This window comes from Seriola dumerili, unplaced genomic scaffold (genome assembly GCF_002260705.1).
Source record: "Seriola dumerili isolate Sdu_G_001 unplaced genomic scaffold, Sdu_1.0 BDQW01000017.1, whole genome shotgun sequence".
Classification (NCBI taxonomy): Eukaryota; Metazoa; Chordata; class Actinopteri; order Carangiformes; family Carangidae; genus Seriola; species Seriola dumerili.
Window position 1 is genome coordinate 7,409,267 of NW_019174272.1, and position 19,394 is coordinate 7,428,660.

The 19,394-nt window shown below is 41.1% G+C and overlaps 1 protein-coding gene across 1 annotated transcript; it reads left to right on the forward strand.

The window, feature by feature from the left end:
• Positions 1–12,298: 12,298 nt before the first annotated feature.
• On the forward strand, positions 12,299–19,394 carry ccdc92 (coiled-coil domain containing 92). The gene is made up of 4 exons (XM_022756756.1): positions 12,299–12,441; positions 15,338–15,509; positions 16,113–16,154; positions 17,595–19,394. Exons 2-4 carry the CDS (start codon positions 15,374–15,376, stop codon positions 18,401–18,403), a joined length of 987 nt encoding a protein of 328 aa, XP_022612477.1. The 5' UTR covers positions 12,299–12,441; positions 15,338–15,373; the 3' UTR covers positions 18,404–19,394.

The window sequence follows — 19,394 nt, forward strand, 5'->3', positions numbered from 1 at the left end:
TAAAAATACAGATCATTATGTTGCACCAACAAAGCTGTGGCCAGGACAGATAGAGAGCACCTATTCATGCACAATCACCAACCTGCTGCAAGCTAGTTAGAGGTCAAATCGAGGCAGAGCATTTAAATTTAAATTCATTTAAGTTTCCTACAAATACAGCACATGGTGAGTGTGACTCTCTTTGTGTGAGCTGAATCACAGCTTTTAAAGTCTGATAGTTCTATAAAGTTCCCTTTAATCCACAGAATAAGCAGAAAAGGCTTCAATTAGAGCTCGCTCACCTGACTAAACAGCTGCTGAACAAACAGGTTTGTGTTGGATTTTGGTTTCCCCCTCCCCAGTTTTAAAGTGAAAGGTAAATATTCCACTCCAGGATGTTGGCTGTACCTGAAACAGTCCAGGCACTCTTCAATCCTAGAGCCTTTCACTGCAATGAGAAATCTGCCACATATATAGATATAAATATACTGACGGTGCCAGCTGTGCACACAAATCACATTACCTGCAAATTCACAGGATCTTCAATATGCTGTCCTGTTGAAACATTTACGCCTTGTTTATCAAAAATGTTGAAAGAAGTGTGTAGTGTGTACACTGGAGAAATATTGTTGTCCCAGTTGGCAGCCACAGCCCTTCATTTTCAGTGCAATAATAAGTGAGTTTACCTGCAGTAATCATCAGCTATGCGTCTGCACGGCTGCAGCAGATGTGTCCTCTCCACCCCTGGTGGTTCAGAGGAGACAGACTTACTGTGGGAAAGAGGGAAACTTGTCTGTAGAGAAGAAATCTGCGTCTGAGTCTTTCAAATAACATCTAGTACTACTTGGATATAGAAAGGTTAAGGTTTTAGTGGATAATATTTAATGCATTGATTTTTTATTAGATGTTTATTTAGACTGTTGCATACCATTAACCTCAATGACAGCGGAAATGTAAGAAAGTATCATACAATGCTCCCGTTCTAATGAAGAACAGGATAGTGACTTTAATCCACACACGTATACTCACACAGAGGATGGAGTAGCAGGCAGATATTACAAACATATTGTGCCATTAAAGGCAACTACATCACTGGAGCCTTATGTGAAGCAGAATTTACCAAAACTCAAAGATTTCTGCAGTGAACAATTACATTCTGGTGCATTATTAGGTAGGGAAATACATTCATTAACTTTCTTTCTGAGAGTTTCATGACAAAATTGATACCACTGTCATGTCTGTCCATTAGATATGAAGTTAGAGCTAGAGGGAAATTAGCTTAGCCTAGCAATAAGACTCATATTTAGCTCCATACTTGACATGAGACTGGTATCATTACATTTACATTTACTGATTTGGCAGAGGCTTTTATCCAAAGCAATTTACAAGTGAGGGACATCACTAAAGCAGCAGTGCAGTAGGAGACCTTGACGTAGGTACTAAGTAGGATATCTATTTAATAAGTGCAAGGAGATCAAGTAAAGGATTGTGCTCAAGTAGATTGGTGCAGACCCAGAAGTCACTGTGAAAGCAAGCATCAGTGATTTGAATTTGACTCGGACGGCCATAGGGTAGCCAATAAGTCGATGAGAAGCTGTAGTGACATGTGCCCTTTTGGCCTGATCGAAGACCAGACGAGCTGCTGCAAGGGTTTCACTGTGCACGAGGGGAGGCCCGCCAGAAGGGCATTGCAGTAATTGGAGCGAGTGGTGTATTGAGTCATGTAAGGCCTGATTTTTCTGATGTTGTATAGTGCAAAGCAGCCCGACTGGGAGACGGATGCAACATGTTCAGAGAAGGGTAGCTGGTCATCAAACATGACACCCAGGATTCTTGTAACCTAGGTTGGGGTAAGGGATGAAGAGGAGATTTTGATATTGATATCGTGATAGAGAGACTGATTGGCCAGGATGACTAGGAGTGGATATGTCACAGAGACAGGCTGAGGTACGTGCAGAGACAGCAGGATTGTCTGGTGTGACCAGCAGGTATAATTGGGTGTCGTCTGCATAGCAGTGATATGAGAAGCCATGCAAGCAGCTAATTGGACCCAAGGAGGTGGTGTATATTGCACAGAGAAACCAACCCATACAGAAATGTAATATATGACATATGTGTCCCAATATCAAGAGTGATGTTGCCATATATGTCACTAAGGGGATATATTATTATCACATATATAGATAATCTGTATACATGAAGATATAAGCTTATAACATATAGGAAATACCCATGGTTAAATTTGTAAATATATCAAAACCATCTATATGATAATTTTTTTAATATGAAATAACATATTTGTTAACAATATTAATTTTATTTATCTATTAAAACAACATGCTTTAAAATTTAGCTGAGTCTTGGTCCCTACATTGCGATTGTGTAGTTTTCACCTTTCCTGACATGTTGTGGTGAGACTGTGTGGTTTCTGTTTATTTATGTTCTAAAAACTCAGGAATATGTGGGATGAATTAGAGAGACAGAGGCTCCGCAGACCCACTCTGAGTCTACCAGTAGGAGAACCAACGGGGCCAGAGAAACCCTCCATTACACCACAGCTTTATTTTTAGCCAACATTCTTCAACTCAACAAAGAAGTCATTCAAGTTAATCCAGAAGCAAATATTTCTTTGCAAGTTGCAGAAATAAATCATCTCATTTATTTACATTTATGCTACTGTAAAATCTTACATTTGTCACATACGAAGTGTCATATTGGGGCAATGATAGTGAGTCCTCACATGAGGGTTTGGTCATTATGCGTGGGATCAGGAGAAGAAGGAGGTTTGGCTGAGTACGGCCTCGTCTTCATAAAGTATCAGCTGAAAGAAAAACCAACAATCCTGCTCACTGGATATGACTGCTCCACTATTTCAACAACATTAGAACATTCTTCAGTGGCATTAGAAAATATTTGGAGAGAGAGGGAGAAAGAAAGAAACCTAAGACATAAACACATGGAGCTGGGAGAGCTAACAGGCACAGGAGGACAACCTGCCAACGGGAGCTGCGGCCTCCAGGAATGTGCACAAACCCACTGCCTCTCTGGTGCCCTCAGTGCCAAGTATCATCAGCTGCCATTTTGTCTCTCTGCCCGGCTCACCTGCAAATTGCAGATGTTTGAAAGCTGAAACTGATATTTTTGATCTGGAACCTGCTGATTTCTGATATTTTGCACCAAAATTTGTTACATTTATTTTTTTATTCAAAAATAATGTGTTAAAGGCATAGTTTGATATTTTGGGGAATATTATTCTTGCTTAGGAGAGTGATACCACTGTCATGTTTGTATGCTAAATATGAAGCTACAGCCAACAGCCTAACTTAGCATAAAGACCAGAAACAGCTCATCTGGCTCTGTTTGAAGGTAACATATCCTTTTACCAGTACTTTCAGCACTTCAAAGCTCAGTAATAGAGTTTTATATCTTGTTTGTTTATTTTGTGCAAATAAAAAGAAAGAATAAAGATGACAACTTGCCATTTTTCAGAGGGTTGTGCACCAGACACACAGAGAAAACTGGTCCAAGCCAAGCAGTCTGGCACATAATCCCCTGTGAAATATCAAATTGTCCTTTTTACACATGGGGTTTTTATATGGATGAAACAACCAGGATAAAACATTGAATTGGTGAACTTTAGAGGTGCTGGTAGATGAATTTTGTTACCTTTTGACAAAGCTTGAATGGCTGTTCCCCTCTGTTTTCATACTTTGAGCTGAGATAAGCTAAGCTGTGTTAGCTTCAGCTTTATATTGACTGTACAGATGTGGTGTCACTCCTCCCACCTAACTTTGATGAAGAGAAGTAAGAGCATTTCTCAAAATGTTGAACTATTCAGTTGAAATAACATTGCAAGCATTTACTTTCTCTAAAATTATATAGAGGTCATTGACAAAGCATATGGATCAATACGAGGTAATGCAGAGAATACCACAGACTACAAATTGAATTCCTCATAGTTCCTTCTTAGCTCCCCTAGCCATCTGAAATAAGTATAATAAATGTAACTAAAATAAAAAATATATCGTAATTGTACAAAATGTGCAAATCAGAATTTAGTCTAACCTTGTCCCTTTCACTAAGTAATTACCATTTTTGGGGCAGAAGCTGTGATGGCAGTATGTTGTTGTTCCTGCCGTGTTCACTTCACCCTGACGGCTCACCAGCTGCTCGCTCAGCAGTGAGCCGACAGCACAGACAGCAGCTTAGTTTACACAACCCCCAATTCCAATTTTTCCCTCCATCAAGTCTGTGTAATTTATTTCATGCATGTCAACCTCATCAGTATAATTTCCTTCATCACACGCCGCACAAGTAGACTTCTGGTCAAAGATGATCACAGTCTTAGACCTTTGTGGAGTGATACATACTCTGTAGTCCAGTTTGTCTCATGCTACCTCACACAATATGGTAAATCCTGCTGTCCTTGTGTGTCACCCAGACCTTCATGAACCAGTGCTTTTCAGTATGATTTTACACCAGTGTCACGTGAATTCTTGTGTTGCATTTATTACATTACTAAAGGGTATTTAGTGGTGCAAGTCAGAACATTGTGTCATCTGATGTTGCTGCTATCAAAGCCAGGAGACTGTGAACGCTGCCAAGCACTTGATTCATTAAGAGCCCCCTTACTCCAAGAGTGAGAGAAAAACAGTCAAAGGAGTGATTTATGTCAAGGCGGGTTTATCAGTGATATTGCTCCAGGAAAATAAAATTACAGACTCCATAGAACTATTGCATGTGCCATTAGATTTAAAACCACAGTGGTTTAATTACTGAAAATGCACAGAGAAATTGGAATGAAATGGTTAGGTGTAATACAAGAAAAGGCATATATTTTCCCAGTCCACCACGTAGATACACATCCCATTCAAACTGTTGATTGTTTTCTGAGTAATATAAATTCTGAGAGTTTCTGACAAGGTGTCATTCATCGTAATGACTTTGAGTGAGTGGCAGATAAAGACTCTTTTCATTACACACTCTGGGGCACTGAAGTAGGCCTGTCACAGAGTTTCAAGTCAGAGCTGTGCCCCTGCTTGAATGAAAATACAGCATGGAAAGAATTTCCTGAAATGAAACTCAATCGCATTTGCCACTAAACGGCAGAATATGCACTGCAGGAACCATGAGAAAAGCCTTGGGTTTGAGTGGCTTGTTAAAGGAGTTCTTGAAAATTATAGAATAGTCGCCCAACAATCAAAATTAAACAAGAGCAAAACATGCTGCAGCTCCATGAAAGGGAGAGTCCTGAGGGTGGAACAATAGCAACATTATATATAATTCAAAAATGAATACTGGTTTTCCTCTTTAAGTAATTCAGTTTCTTCCATCTGACACATAGAAATGTTCTGACTTTTGTTGTGGAGGAGCCTTTCCTTGGAGTAGAGGTGGCAGCCAAGGACAACAGTGGCGTTACTGAAGATGGTGTGGCGGTGGAGGCTGTAATCCGTGGCTTTCCTGTGTTGACTGGTCTCACAGAGCCCAGCTGGTGTTGGGTTTCCATCCAAGCAGCTGGGCTAGGGTTTTTTGTCGTCCTCTTCAGTCCTCTTTGAAAGAGGATAGTCAAGTTGAGTCCCTCCATGAGGCCCTGAGGACCCTGCCACTGCAGCCACATGAGGAGAGGCGTCCCTGTTGCAGACGTCTAAAAAGACAACAGGCCTGCAGAGAGCAGCTGGAAGACTCTGGGAGACATTGGCAACAGGTGAACATAGCACCAGTGTGAGGGAGAATATCTGGCAATTAACTTGGAAGGTCTTGAACCAGTGTGGGAAGTCAGGATGTTGTCAATATGGGTGAAATGTGTCTGACTCAAATGATGGGAAGAAATAAAAGACACTAGTTAAAAAGCAAATGTTTTCAGTTCAGGAAGATTTCTCAGACAGGGCAGGGTATGTGGAGCTTGTGAAGCGGCTCTCCTGCTGGGAGAGGTGCAAGGTTAGGTGAAGCTTTTCACTTACCCCCACAGAGGAAGTGGACAACTTTAGGAAGGGCCTTGACAGTGTGTTGATTGGGCCTTTTCGTCAATCTGACTGATCTAGTGTTTCTCGATGTGGGAAGGCCTCAGGGTTGAAATGGTTTCCTTGTATTTTGCCTGGCCACACAGATGGTGGAAAATAGCTCTGTAGTGGGTTTTGCTTGGCTAGGCAGCTCTGTTTTATTTGGAGTCCTGTGCTAAAGGATGAGTAGCCCAGCTTGACTGGAGCAGGCCCAAGGCCTTTGGAGATCACACAGGCACTAAAATCCATATGTGAGATGTATAAACAGCAGTCAGTGTTTATTTACAGCATTTGATCCTTCAGCATGCACCCCATGCTTGCTAGCTCCACACTCTGGAAAGAGGAGCTGAAGTCACACATACCTGGGTTGAGTGAGGGCAATAAGCACATAGAATAAACCACAAACTTAAGCAGGTTTTACGAATGTCAGTGTAGCTGCAATATAATTCTAATATCTTGGACAAAAAAAAAAACATTTTGTTGCAGATTTGTGGATTATAGCTACTCAGAGATTTGAGAGGACTCATCCTGACTTCTAGTATCCATTTGTAGATTAAAGGGACAGGGATATGAACCTATGACAACAGCCAGCTAGCTTAGCTTAGCATTAAGAGTGGAAACCGATCACCTGGCTCTATTCAGAGGTAATAAAATCCACATAACTCCCCATAAAAGAACGAATTCTTGTTTTTACACTTGAGTGCTAATTAGCGATCTTTGGAGGTGCTGGTAGGTATATTTTGTTAACTTCAGACAGAGGCAGGCTAGCTGTTTCCAGTCTTTCTTACTGGCCAGATGTGAGAATGGTATCAATCTTCTCATCCAACACTTAAAAAAATGTATCTTTTACAAAATGTCAAAAATAAATGTTTGATGTTGGGGATGTGTTTAGAGGGTATCAAGAGCATTTTGACTTCACTGTGATCATTGCAAGTAGAAGATTGTAATGATTTGTGCCATAGGGTTGGATTTGAAGGCTTCCATCACCCCCAGCAGCAGAATATAACAAATTCCACCGCTCTCAGTGCAATTCTGAAGATGCAGGGTTATGCAGCAGAGTCATGGCAGGGTCAAAATCGTTACTCTGCAAAAACCACAGTGCTGCCTCTTACTGGGGTCACTGCCATGTAACACAGATCTCATGTATATGTATGGATTCTTCTCTGGAAGTGCACAAACGGTCACAAGCGAGCACTCACTAAGCGCTAGCAAGTGTTTCAACAAATTTCTGTAACCTTTTCATGAAATGCATTAACATGAAAGTTAGGTAGTCTACACGTGCATAATTTGGCAGCACTGCTGGCTAATGTTCAGTGCATTTTATTTCAGAGACATGCTCTCTCTGCTTTTGAAAATCCAGTGTTCAGTTCAAAGATTCCTTTTTTTGCATACTCCAGCAGCGGTTTGAGGATGGATAAACATGGGGACATGAAATGAAGAAGTCAGCAAAATTCTCATCCTTATTGTGACTAGACACCAGGATGAAATATTTCTATTGAAAACAGGGAAAACCTACAACCAGTCTCTTATGTCTCTGGAAAAACAGAGAATCTTTGAGCTGTATCTTGCAGGCATGATTATGGTGGTGCAGAGTGGATGGCTGAGGTGGTCGAAATAGGAGCCTGGAGGATTTTATGACTGCTCTGTGTCCAGGAAAGGCATGTCTGCCTCTACTTCTTTCCTGGTTGTCGACCAAACTGTGATAATCTGAGAGGAGTGTGTCCACCACAAACAAAGGGCTAGCACATAACCTTACCACACAAGTTAGCCTCAAATTAATTCTGTACTTTAGGCTATTGAATTGCATATTACATTATATGCACCTGAACAACCACTAAAACAGCTTCCTTAAACCTAATAGGGCACATAAAATCTAAGCTTGAAAAAGAAAAAGTAGTTTGTGCTGTATTTTCAGATTTGCATAAACTATTCTGAACTTTCTGAATTTAAATTTTCATCAAAAGCACTTAAATGGATGTCTTTCTGGTGATATGAAGTGTACAATGGGTGTACTTCAAGGATCAATGTCAGGCCCTCTATTATTTAGTCTATGTATTAATGATCTCCCACAACACTGTCACAGGATAGAGCTGCAAATGTATGTCGATGAACGTACACACATGAATAACCAATAACAACAACTGCTGCAACTGCTATAGAAATGATCACACTTGATTAATCATGTCATGTCATGTCATGTGTTTCTTAACTCTAAGAATCGTAAATGGATGGAGAACTTTTCCATTTGTATTGTCCTGTTTATGTAGTGCTGTTCATTATATATCATTTTATAACTGTGACCTGCCAAGTGACTGCAGATGAAATCAATAATGCACACTTTTTGATATCATTTATTGATTCATATGTTCATTATATATGACATACATGAAATCACAATCACAAACACCTTCTGAAATGAAGAGAGAATTGTTCGATATATGCACTTGTTTTACTTTAAATTCTCCTGTGTTCTCTAAACTGTTATCTTAGTTGACAAAGAGCAAGAATCTTAGGCAGAATACTCAAAGCTTAATTCATCTACCTTGATTTGTCCAGTGAGCTCTCATGTATTCTATTTCATTAGCTCATTTCAGCAGAGTTATGTGCCTTATCACAATGTGTCTTGTACCAGCACGTGTGGAAGGATTATACCACGGCACACATTTTTCTTGCTGTGGCTGACTGTGCGGGCACCTTGAGTTACAGCCACTTCAAAGTCTGGTGTTAGTGGTCCATTAACCACTAGTAATTAAAGTGTCACTTTAAATGGCATTGAGTGCTCTGCTCTCCCTGGACTGTAAAAAAAAATTTTTTTTAAATTGTTGCATAGAAACCATGGTTTCCTGCAGTCCACCCTCATTACCAGAATAAAGGCACAGACATTTTGGCAGTGGTGGTGCAATGATTCCATAGCAGGGCTTTCCATGTGGGCCCTATGTAACATGTTGGCTATAATTTCCTCTCTGTGTTTTGTCAGCTAGTAAATTTGTCATGAATTAATTGAAAGGTGCAAAACTGTGTCAGAGAAGCTGATTGCTGTTGAAATAACCTTTACTTTAAGTGCTCATTTCACATATTCTGGCCTTTTTATTTTCAAATGGCCTCATATAAAGTCCAGATGCTACCAACATTCATACTGTAGATACTGTGTAAGGACTCAAAAGGACAAATACTTTCCCTACTACACAGGCACAGAGCAAATCAAAATAGAAAAAACTCTGGGTCCATTTACCATTGGAGAGAGAGAAGATTCAAATATCTGTTATAGACTCAACATCTGGCTAAAATGTGATGAGGAGCTTTATGAGTGTGATGTGCCCTCTGTATGTGGGGTATTATGCACAGGCACTTAATGCTTACAGTATACTAGAGATTACGATGGCAAATTATTTTTTAACACCTCAGCTAAGGTTCAAATGTTGCCCAGTTGCATCCACGTGATGATGCTGTATATCCAGTGTTAAATACACTGTTATAAAGTTGAAATAAGTTAATGCCATCGCACTGTCAGTGGCTTACTTTGAAGTTTTCACATAAATGACACATTCAGTTCAACAGTCGAGTGATTATGACTTTCTTTGGACAGACAAATAAAAAAAAAAGGTCTTGGAAAATTAAATGAGGCTTTCAGGGTTTTAAAGGCATTTTGCCTTGCCAACCTCAATATAATAACTGTAAAACTATTACAACCTGAGAAGTGTTGCTATTGGCAGCTTGTCAGAGCAGGGGCAGTAAAACAGTGCCATTTGAGACAGGCTGCCATGTGCCTACATTTCATTTGTAATTCTATGAATTTGAGAAGGACCTGCGCTATCTGTTTGTAGTCCAGCAACTATACCAATGAGACATGTTCCAAAATGGTATAAATTTGATTTTTGATGTTTCATTGATGCCCAGAAGTTGTAACAAAAGCTTAATAGTTCACCCTTATTACTTTTCCAGCACTGACATTTAGGGCCCATGTCCAGAACCCTCGCCGCTGTCTCTACGCCATCACTTGGAATATTTCAGTGCATGGCTGTGTTTGGGAGAATGTATTTCCTCGCCTTCTTCATAAAAAACAACGTCAATCTACTGACACACTCGGCAGTAAATCAGAGACATATTTATGAGGCCTGCCAGATTGTTAAAGGAAATCCCACTGTGGACGCCCCAGGTGGGAGAGAAGTGTTGGTCAACTTGTGTGAAGGACATTTCTCAGCTGGATTCAACCCAGCACCGGATCACCCGTAGGCAAAGGCCAAAAAAACAACGGCTGTGAACTGGTTAGAGTCACAGGAGGAGTCCAGAGGCAATCCTGCTTGTTTTATTTGGTTGGTGTTTCTCATTGAGCAACTTTACTACCTGTTATGATATATGAAGATCTCTAGTAGTGTGTAAGTAAAACAAATCACAAGGAAGGTAAAGGTCTCTGTTGGGGAATTATTTTTCACCTCACTCCTGCTGAGGTGAGGATAACTTACCTTCTCCTCAACTGGTTGCTTTCTGCAGGCAGCTGGGAAGTGTGCCAGAAACCCTAAAAATAAAGAAACGAGAAAAATTTAATCCCTATCACAAACATGCCATAGCCGGGGGGGAGATTAAAGGCTACTTCCGAAAAGTAACATTTCTGGAGCAGGACAATAATTCCATTTATTCCACAAGCTATTTTCTTTTTACATGTGAGACTCTTTCTTAGGTTGGGAATGAAAATTGATGCTTTTGTTTTTGCTTTATATCATTTTACGCAGTAGCTATGCCACTGAGGAATTTCTTTTGCCAGAAATAATTTAAGGTGATATTTTGAGTCAGTATGAAAAGGCTTCTGTGTCCCAGGTTTTCACAACTCAGACTAAGAAACTCTGAGTCAAGAGTGCTGATATCAGATTAGGCAAAATTGAATTATTCCTCTGAAAAACTGCACAGGAAGTATAACACTTTAACCATTTAAATAGTAGAATAAATTGAGTATGGAAAATCTATAGAAGTGTATTTAGTATGTCACTCAATGTTCAACCCATATCATATAAAAAATAAAGCAAGAGGGGAAAGAGGGTGCTGCAGAGTTGTGATGATATACATGCACACATGCATACACACACATGCACACGCATATACGTGTACACTTTGATGCAGTCCTGACAAAATATACTACAGACAGTGCTCTGTCAGGACTGCTCAAATTATTTCTAAAACAAACAAACCTTTTTATAAAAGAAAATTAACATGATAGACATATTTTACTAACCTTTTACAGGTGACAAATACACAATAATCTGTCATCCGTAAACATTTCCACTTAAATAGCTTCATCAGGTGTGAATTAACCTAAATATTTATCTACCAACCAACCAGTTTACCTGAATATTATCCAAAAGCACACAAAGAGTCAAACATATTTATTATCAGAAGAGTTTCAATGGCAAACTGCATATTGTACTGTCCACTATTATATAATCCTGATATCTTTTGTGTGTTTTGCTTAACGTCTAATGGTTTAATTATGTTAGTTAAGAACAGACCTATACATTCCTTAATAATCTCTAATGACAACGGACCACTAGAAAATCCAAAATTTGATTTTACCATAGATGTAATTCGAAAAAAAAAAGAGCTCAAAAAAATACAACAAATATTCATTTAAGTTTATAAAAATACAATGGAACTGTTTTTTAATAGCTTAGTGATATGCATATTTGAGAAAGGCACAGAGCCACCGTCTGTGGTGTGTGGTTGAACTAAGACAGAGTAGTGTTTCATGTGAAAGAGTGTCCCCAGTTTGCTGTTGGACGATCCCTTCACTTCCACTGAAGAGCAACACTCCCCTCTGCTGTCCACTAGCTGGACCCTGTCCAGCAGCTTTAATCTATTCTCATTAATTTACTTCACCCAAGCGGTTTGGCACAAGATGGACATTAAATCTGACACCTAGATACAGTGTAGTAAATGTTAAAAAATTCTAGGAAACTCACTTATTCCAGAAATCCTACATTCCGAAGCTGTCACTAGGTGGCGTGAATGCATCACTACTAAACAGGTGACACATTCTGTTGCTATGGTGATGACGCTGGTCAATGAAAACCGTAGCACGTCCCTGATACTTCTACATTTCATGTCATATAAGGCTGGTAAAAGCCATTTTACCACTTATGTTGTCCTTCTTTTTTTTTAAATGCAAGTTCTAATTCTAAATTCCTATGTTGATAGACACGGTTAGATATAGTCGTTTTTGAATGTCCTTAGGCTGGAAATAATTTCCCCTGATTTCCCATGATGCATCGCTTTATTTTGTCTAGTAGCTCAGGGAGATGAGAGGATACTGACACAGCCACCCTCCGCTCTCACCCGACCAAGGCGAGCCCTTGACAGCATCACCGACATGCCCCGCAAGGCGGAACGCACTTAGCCGGTGTGGCTTGTCTGTTCAACTACAGTTTACAACCGTTTATAAGATATTCGACGGACGCCTATTTTTAGCCATAAGGTAAGCTGTCCACAAGATAATGGGCTGTTGTAGCCTCGTTAGCTGTTCAGTGAGGCTAGCACAATTAAAGCCTCATACATACTTCCCCTGTTTGAAGAGGGTGTTTCAGAAAAAAATCGCAATTTTATATAATTTTGCTTATCTTTGCAGACAATTTTTAATTCGGCTTTTGTCCAAGTAGGTGGACTTAAGTGACATTTTAACTGTAGTAATGGGTTTGTCTGTTATTCCTGTTGTTCGATAGAAAAATCTTAAATCGTTGAATACGAGGGTGGCAACTGCTAATATGAAGAAACCCTACTTGGAGGATTCAATGTATGCCGAATTTATAAGAACATCTCCACAATGCAATAAAAAATATTCATATTCTACTACTGGTACATTTCCCTTTGTGTTTAGCAGGCGATTGTTTGGGTGTAGGATTGTAAAGGGAGTGTGGTGTGACGTTTTCCCCATTCAACAGAGAATAGCATGTATCAGGGCTAGCATGTTTGCGGTTCCTGAAACTGGACAGCTCCTCCCTGGACAGCAGCAGTACATACCATTAGCTGCAAGGACATTCTTTGTGATGACCGTAGGAAATGGCATCCTACAGTACATCAGGTCATCAAACAACAACGGGAAGTGAAATGTTTTGAAGTCGCTCATAGGCACCGCTTGCCAGGCCCCGGATTTACGACCACTAACATTTTGTTAGATAATGTTAAAGAAGGTCATGTTCCGAATGATCTCACTGGTTGAAGCTTTACAATAACGTTTGTGTGAAGTAATGAGCCTCTGGCAGCTGCTGCCAGGACCAGCAGCGGTTTAATGTGAGCTCTGGGTTTGGGGTGCTGTCCGCAATGCAGGTGCTGAAATTGAAAGTGCCGTGGAAAGTATCAAGCGTCCCCGCCGGCTAACACGTAGCTTTATATCCTGATACAATTGTAGCCAATGTTTGTCATGCTTAAACTGATTTAGCCTGAATTGTCAATCTGTACCCACAATTATTATTATAATTGACGTGGTAGGCATTAGATGTTGAATAGGTTCATTATTCCAGGGTGTGTTTTCCCCTAAAATGCTACCAACAAATTTAATGAACATATGCGAAGAAAAGCCACAGTCCACATAGTCAAAACCAAAGATGAAGTATCGACATTTGTGTGCAAAGAAACTGAAACAGCTGAACATTGACTGCTAAGTTCTTCTTGTAGCTGAGGATGGTAGCTACTAGCTAGTGTTTCATGCTGCTGCAGTTCATTGATTATTTATGTTCTTATGTTTGGGGAAATGCTGGTTTGTGTATTAGGAAAAGCAAGGCATGAAAGGTGGAAGAACACCTTATGCTGGTTTGATATTAATCTCTGTCTTTTAAAACAGACATAGCTACTGATGTCAGGCTACATTGTCTCTGAACAAAGATAGATTAACTTTATTGTCTTTTTAATTACCTGAAGTTCTGGACTCACTTTGTACCACTGTCACCTCCATGATATGGCATGAGCCATGTTGTGAAGTTGGCTGAGGTGATGTCTTTGCAACTGAAAAGCTATTCTAGGAAAGGGATGGGATGAGTGATATGCTTGCAGCACAGGGTTTACTGGAAGGACACCACATTACTCATCAATAATAGATTATCTCTTCATCCTTTATGACACATCACTGGCTCTATTTGTGATTACCAGCCAGTGTTTTGGTTATCACATGCCTTCCTTTTCCTGTGTAAGAAATGAAAAAAAAAACAAACACAGACAACTGGGCAGTGTGTCCGGCAAAGTGCCATGGGATATATTATTCATGCTAGCGAACTGATGATGTAAGAGTGAGAAGCTCTGGGATGTTTTATTCAAGCACACTTATGTATGCAGGGAGAAGCTTTATCTGCACTCAGGAGGGGTGTTTCACAGGGATCAATGTGCTCTCAACTCTCAGCCCAGTACAGATGTCTGATGGAGGGTGGAGATGTTGGGACTGAAAGATTGCTTCTCTCTCTCTCTCTCTCTCTCTCTCTCTCTCTCTCTCTCTCTCTGGTTTGGCTCTGAAGACAAGGACATCCAGTGAAGGGAGGGAAGAGGAGGTGGGGCAAGGCAGAGAAGGAAAAAGCCTGCTCAAGACTGGCCACCTCCATGCCACACCCATTGTCAATGTGATGTCTATCAGTGTGTCCAGCTTGGATTTTTACCATGTGAAGAGAAGCTAGAAAGAAGCTAGAGCATATATACCTGAAAGAGTATTTTATATTTTAGACCTTTCTAATTTAACATTTTAATTCCATTGTAAGAATTGGACCTTATTTTCTTATGTATCTAATGTGCCAACGAAGAGTATTTCCACTGGATGCCCTAATAAAATTATAAAATAGAGTGTAGATTAGATTAGGGTATGTTAGATAATGGTTACCTTTCAGATGTCTGTGTTTTGAAGGCGCTGACCACTCACTCTCAGGCTTTAAATCAATAGCTTAATTTCAGTGATTGGTTGCTAATTACAGCAAATAAAAACAGTGTGTCTGCTTATGGTGACTTCTCTTTAAAATCGTACTCTAGCATTGATTCAAGCCTGAATAACAATGACAGCCTTCGCACGTATTCTGCACAAAAATAAATGTGGATCTTTGCTTTTTCTTCAGCGTACAATTTTTACTGTTGGTTGATTAGATGAGGAGCCACATGGCCTCCAGTCTGGATGAATTTCAATGTTATTATCGTATAGTGATTAGTTCAATCTGTCTTCTAAAGCAAATTGAGTTGGACCAGTTTGCAGTCAGAGCATAGTTGGAGCGCATCCCAAAACCCAGATGCTTACGTGCAAAAGGGTGAGAATTAACGGCCTGTTTACCAGATGAGTTGATTTGTTAATCTATCGTCCTCTCTCCTTTGTCTCTCTCCTTGTTTTCTGTCGTCTCTGTCTGGAGGTTGCAAGGCTGGTGTGTGTCCGAACATTATCAGCCATGGCATCAGCAAATGTTACCCTGGAAAATCAGCTGCACAGTGCACAGAAAAACCTGCTGTTTCTCCAGCAGGACCATGCCAACACGTTGAAGGGGCTACATGCTGAGATCCGCAGATTACAACAGCAGTGCACAGGTGAGCACAGCCTCAAGTACCTACAGTCTTCTCTTCATGCAGCTGTGGAAAACCAGTAGGATCTTCAAGATCTTCATAGAGGATATCTGAAAACAGCAGCACAAGTAATAAATGTTAATAATGATCCTGGTATTCTACAACCTAAATGTATATTTTGTACCAAAAGTCAACAAGGTGCTGTGGTGCCACTATTAAGCCTTTTAGAGAGAATTTGATGACTTACGGGAAATGCACTCAAGCATTAGTGAGTACACCCTGCACTGTAGTGATGCAACACAGAAAAAATGTGTATCGATCATCAGTAATAGATATACTCTGTTCCAAAGGAAAGCAAGATGGTCGCCAAGATCAAAGAAAAACAGGACACTGTATGCTTTAGCCCTGATTATGCATATCCTTGGTGAACCTGGCACCAAAGCTAACATGGAACTCTCACTAATCTTGTTAAACTAACGCTCCACCATATGGAAAGCACTGACATGTTTTCCCCAAACATGCTTTGCTGCTAGTTAGGCTGTCTGAGGAGTGTGTGCTGTTTGATAACTGCTCTGTTGGAACATCATGTGACGCAGAAATGTGAGTAACCCTCTCCTTTTTTCACAGACCTGACATATGAGCTCACTGTGAGAAGCTCTGATCCCTCAGGTAAGCATCCATCATACTTTATAGTACACATGCGTGTCAGTTTTACCGGGGACATTCAATGTCTGGTGTCATTAATATTAACGAGTATTACTCTTACGCAACTTATATAACGATACAGTATAATTCATGAATACTGTTTTAAAACCTGTTGCACTGTGTTGAATTAGATTGACTTAGAAATACTTCAGTTACTTGTATAAAATCTTTATTCTTGCCATTTGGTTTAATAATGCTGGTAATATCTCAGAGTACAGTTTTTATTTTTACACTCAAGTGTTTCAAATTGTGAAGGTACACAGCAGCAGACAAACTCTTCAACAGTTAGGGCTATAAATCTGTGTTTCCTGCAGAAACAGAGGTCTGTGTCAGAGGACAGGCCTGAGAGAAGAGGGCTCTGTCTGTTTCCTGGTAACAATGTCCCACCCAGGAAGCATTGCATTGTGGGACTCCCCACTGTTCATTAGTGCTCCCACTGCTCATTGCCAACTGCCCCTCCCCCCACGTTACCATGGCCATGACTTGGAGTCACAACACTTTGATTCAGGCCTGGCTCCACTGTCTTTATACTGACTTGACGTACAGCGTAGTACGGTCAGTGAGGCCACTAACAGGCGGCATGCAGTTTAATTTATTTTCAGGCTACTGATGACCTCACTGATGAGTGCAACTGCACAGGAAGCATGTTGGATCTCACCAGGGTCACAGCATGTTATAAGCTTTCTAACATGGCTGGCCCAGATCTGAGCAATGTTGTTAGGGCCTCCAGTTAGAGGCACTATCATGTTAGTGTGGGACATCTCAGAGATTGGAGTGCAGGAAATGAGATTATCTGTCACAGCACTAATGCACAGCCTGCAACCTGCTTAGTGCAGCAGAGCTCAGCTGCTCCAGCTGGGGTGAAAATTTACAAGCCCCTCCTTTAAAAAATTAAGGGAAAGCAACACTCAGTTTTGTACCCCTCCCTGAGCTTGATAGAAGACTGAGTTTGGGAAATGGAAATGTAAACCAGACATTGAAAAGTTGGTGATACACACACATTTATATACATAGTACAGAAATGTATTTTAATTCTGCACACATGCAGACGTGGCTGTATCGGCTATAACTGGGTGGGGCAGGGCAGAGTGGGGGCAGCAGTGATGAAGGTCAGAGGAGAGCAGTGCCCTTGCTGTTTACAAAGCTGTAATGTGAGACTGGAGCTCTCTGCCCACTGCAGATGAGTCTCCATAGGATCATACTGTCTCTGTCAGCTGACAGACCGTCCATACTCAGTGTCTGCGCTTAATGCACTAATGATTAGTCCAGTCTGGGTTTGTCTCTGGGTGTGTATTTCTTGTGTGCACTCATTTATGTGTACTCATGTTTGCTGTTTACTACAAGTATGCATCTGTGCATACATGTCAGGGCTGCTGATTTAACTGCCTTTTATTGTGTGTGCAGACAGCAGTGAGGTCCGTTGCAGGGAGCTGCAAAGGAGGTGTGAGGAGCTTGAGGCCCAGTTGAAGAAGAAGGAGGAGGAGAACACAGAGCTGCTCAGGGACCTGGAGCAGAAAAACGCCATGATATCCGTCCTGGAAAACACCATCAAGGAGAGGGAGAAGAAGTATTTGGAGGAGCTTAAGATGAAGAGCCATAAACTGGCCGTTTTGTCTGGGGAGCTCGAGCAGAGAGCAAGCACCATTGCTTACCTTACCTCACAACTTCACGCCACTAAGAAGAAGCTGTTGGCTGGCAGCTCCTCTGAGGCCAGCCCCAACGTCAGTCCAGTCACCTCCTACAAGCCCACGCCTCCTCCAGCCAAGGACAGACAGCCTGAAACGCCACGTCGTCGCATGAAGAAGAGCCTCTCCCAGCCTCTTCACCCGGAGTTGACAGAGGTGTACCGGCTTGGCCCAGATGGGAGGCGGGTGGTTTTGCGGGAGACGGTTGATGCCATGCCTGACCCCACACCCTTCCTGCAGGCTGGGAGAGAGTCTCCTGAGCCACAGGTAGTGCGTGAACGGCCCGCCGTCATCCCTCCCATTGCCTCTGAGCGCTCCCCCGTTCCTCCCCTGGGTGCTACGGCCAGCCCTCGTCACAGCCCCGCTCGAGACCGTCAGTACAGGGCTCATGTGGGTGTGGCGCACCGCATTCCACATGGCACCCCTCCCCTGGCCCCGCCGCAAGCAGAGCTGGAGACACTGGCAGTGGACCAGGTCAATGAGGAGAAGGTTGTGCGGAAACGCTCGGGAGCCGACAGGACAGTTTAATACTGCAATGCTAACATGCACATAAACACACACACATATCTACTGTATACACACTACACTGCAGCAGCAGGAAGGAGCCTGACCCACTGTGTAACCTGCTTTTTACGCAACACTGCAATATAAAAAATGATAAAATTATCATTTTGTTTATGGTATTCCATAAAAACTTTTGTTTTTCTTAATATATAGTAGAAAGGACTACTATAAAGCATGCCAAATGTTTCTTAATTACAACCCATTGAGCTCTTGTATTACACACAATGATTTTTTGCTTAGACTCTCTCACTTTATTCTGTCTTATGTGGTGCATACAACAAACTCTCAGCCAAATATCTGCATCAGTGCCTGCTCGACCGGTTAAACAATACAAAAGCTGTGTAGTGTAGTCATGGCTAATAGTTAACTCTACATATCTCTGTCCGCTCCGTCTTTTCAGCAACAGTCTGGGCATAACAACAACCTATATAACAAGATGTCTGCCACTGCATAGGATAGAAATGAAATTATTAAACTTCATACTACCCAAATGTCTTTCATCTTCTTGTGATATCAGTATAATAACGTTACTGTAGGTGCGATCCGCATAATGTGCAATTGAAATTTGCTGGTCGTCAAGGTGAGAGAGCTGTAATTCCACCTTGCTTCTGTTGACTGGCGCAAACAGCAGCGGTGTACATGTTTGGATGCAGTATGAAATGATGGTGAACAGTGCGTATGTTTGTGTGTCTGTGTGTGAGCATGTGTAAGAGAGAGAGCATGTGTGTGTCAGAGAAAGAAGGCCATTGAGAGAATTAAGTTTTGGCTTAAACAATATCTACTGATGTTATTTGTGATACAAGGGCATTTTTGAAAATACTGCTGTAATAGGATTTTGTGATATTATTAACTGTACTTTATAAAGGCTGTACATTTGTAATGAATTCTTTTTTAATTTATTGTTTATTAGAGAACACAAGAGCACCTCATATTTACAGTAGCTACTGCACCACCA

What these genes read in the sequence shown, in the direction of transcription:
- ccdc92 (XM_022756756.1), top strand. Translation starts at nt 15,374, where the DNA reads ATGGCATCAGCAAATGTTACCCTGGAAAATCAGCTGCACAGTGCACAG. An exon ending in ATTACAACAGCAGTGCACAG is followed by an intron (nt 15,510 to 16,112) that starts GTGAGCACAGCC and finishes CTTTTTTCACAG; the next exon opens with ACCTGACATATGAGCTCACT. An exon ending in GAGAAGCTCTGATCCCTCAG is followed by an intron (nt 16,155 to 17,594) that starts GTAAGCATCCAT and finishes TTGTGTGTGCAG; the next exon opens with ACAGCAGTGAGGTCCGTTGC.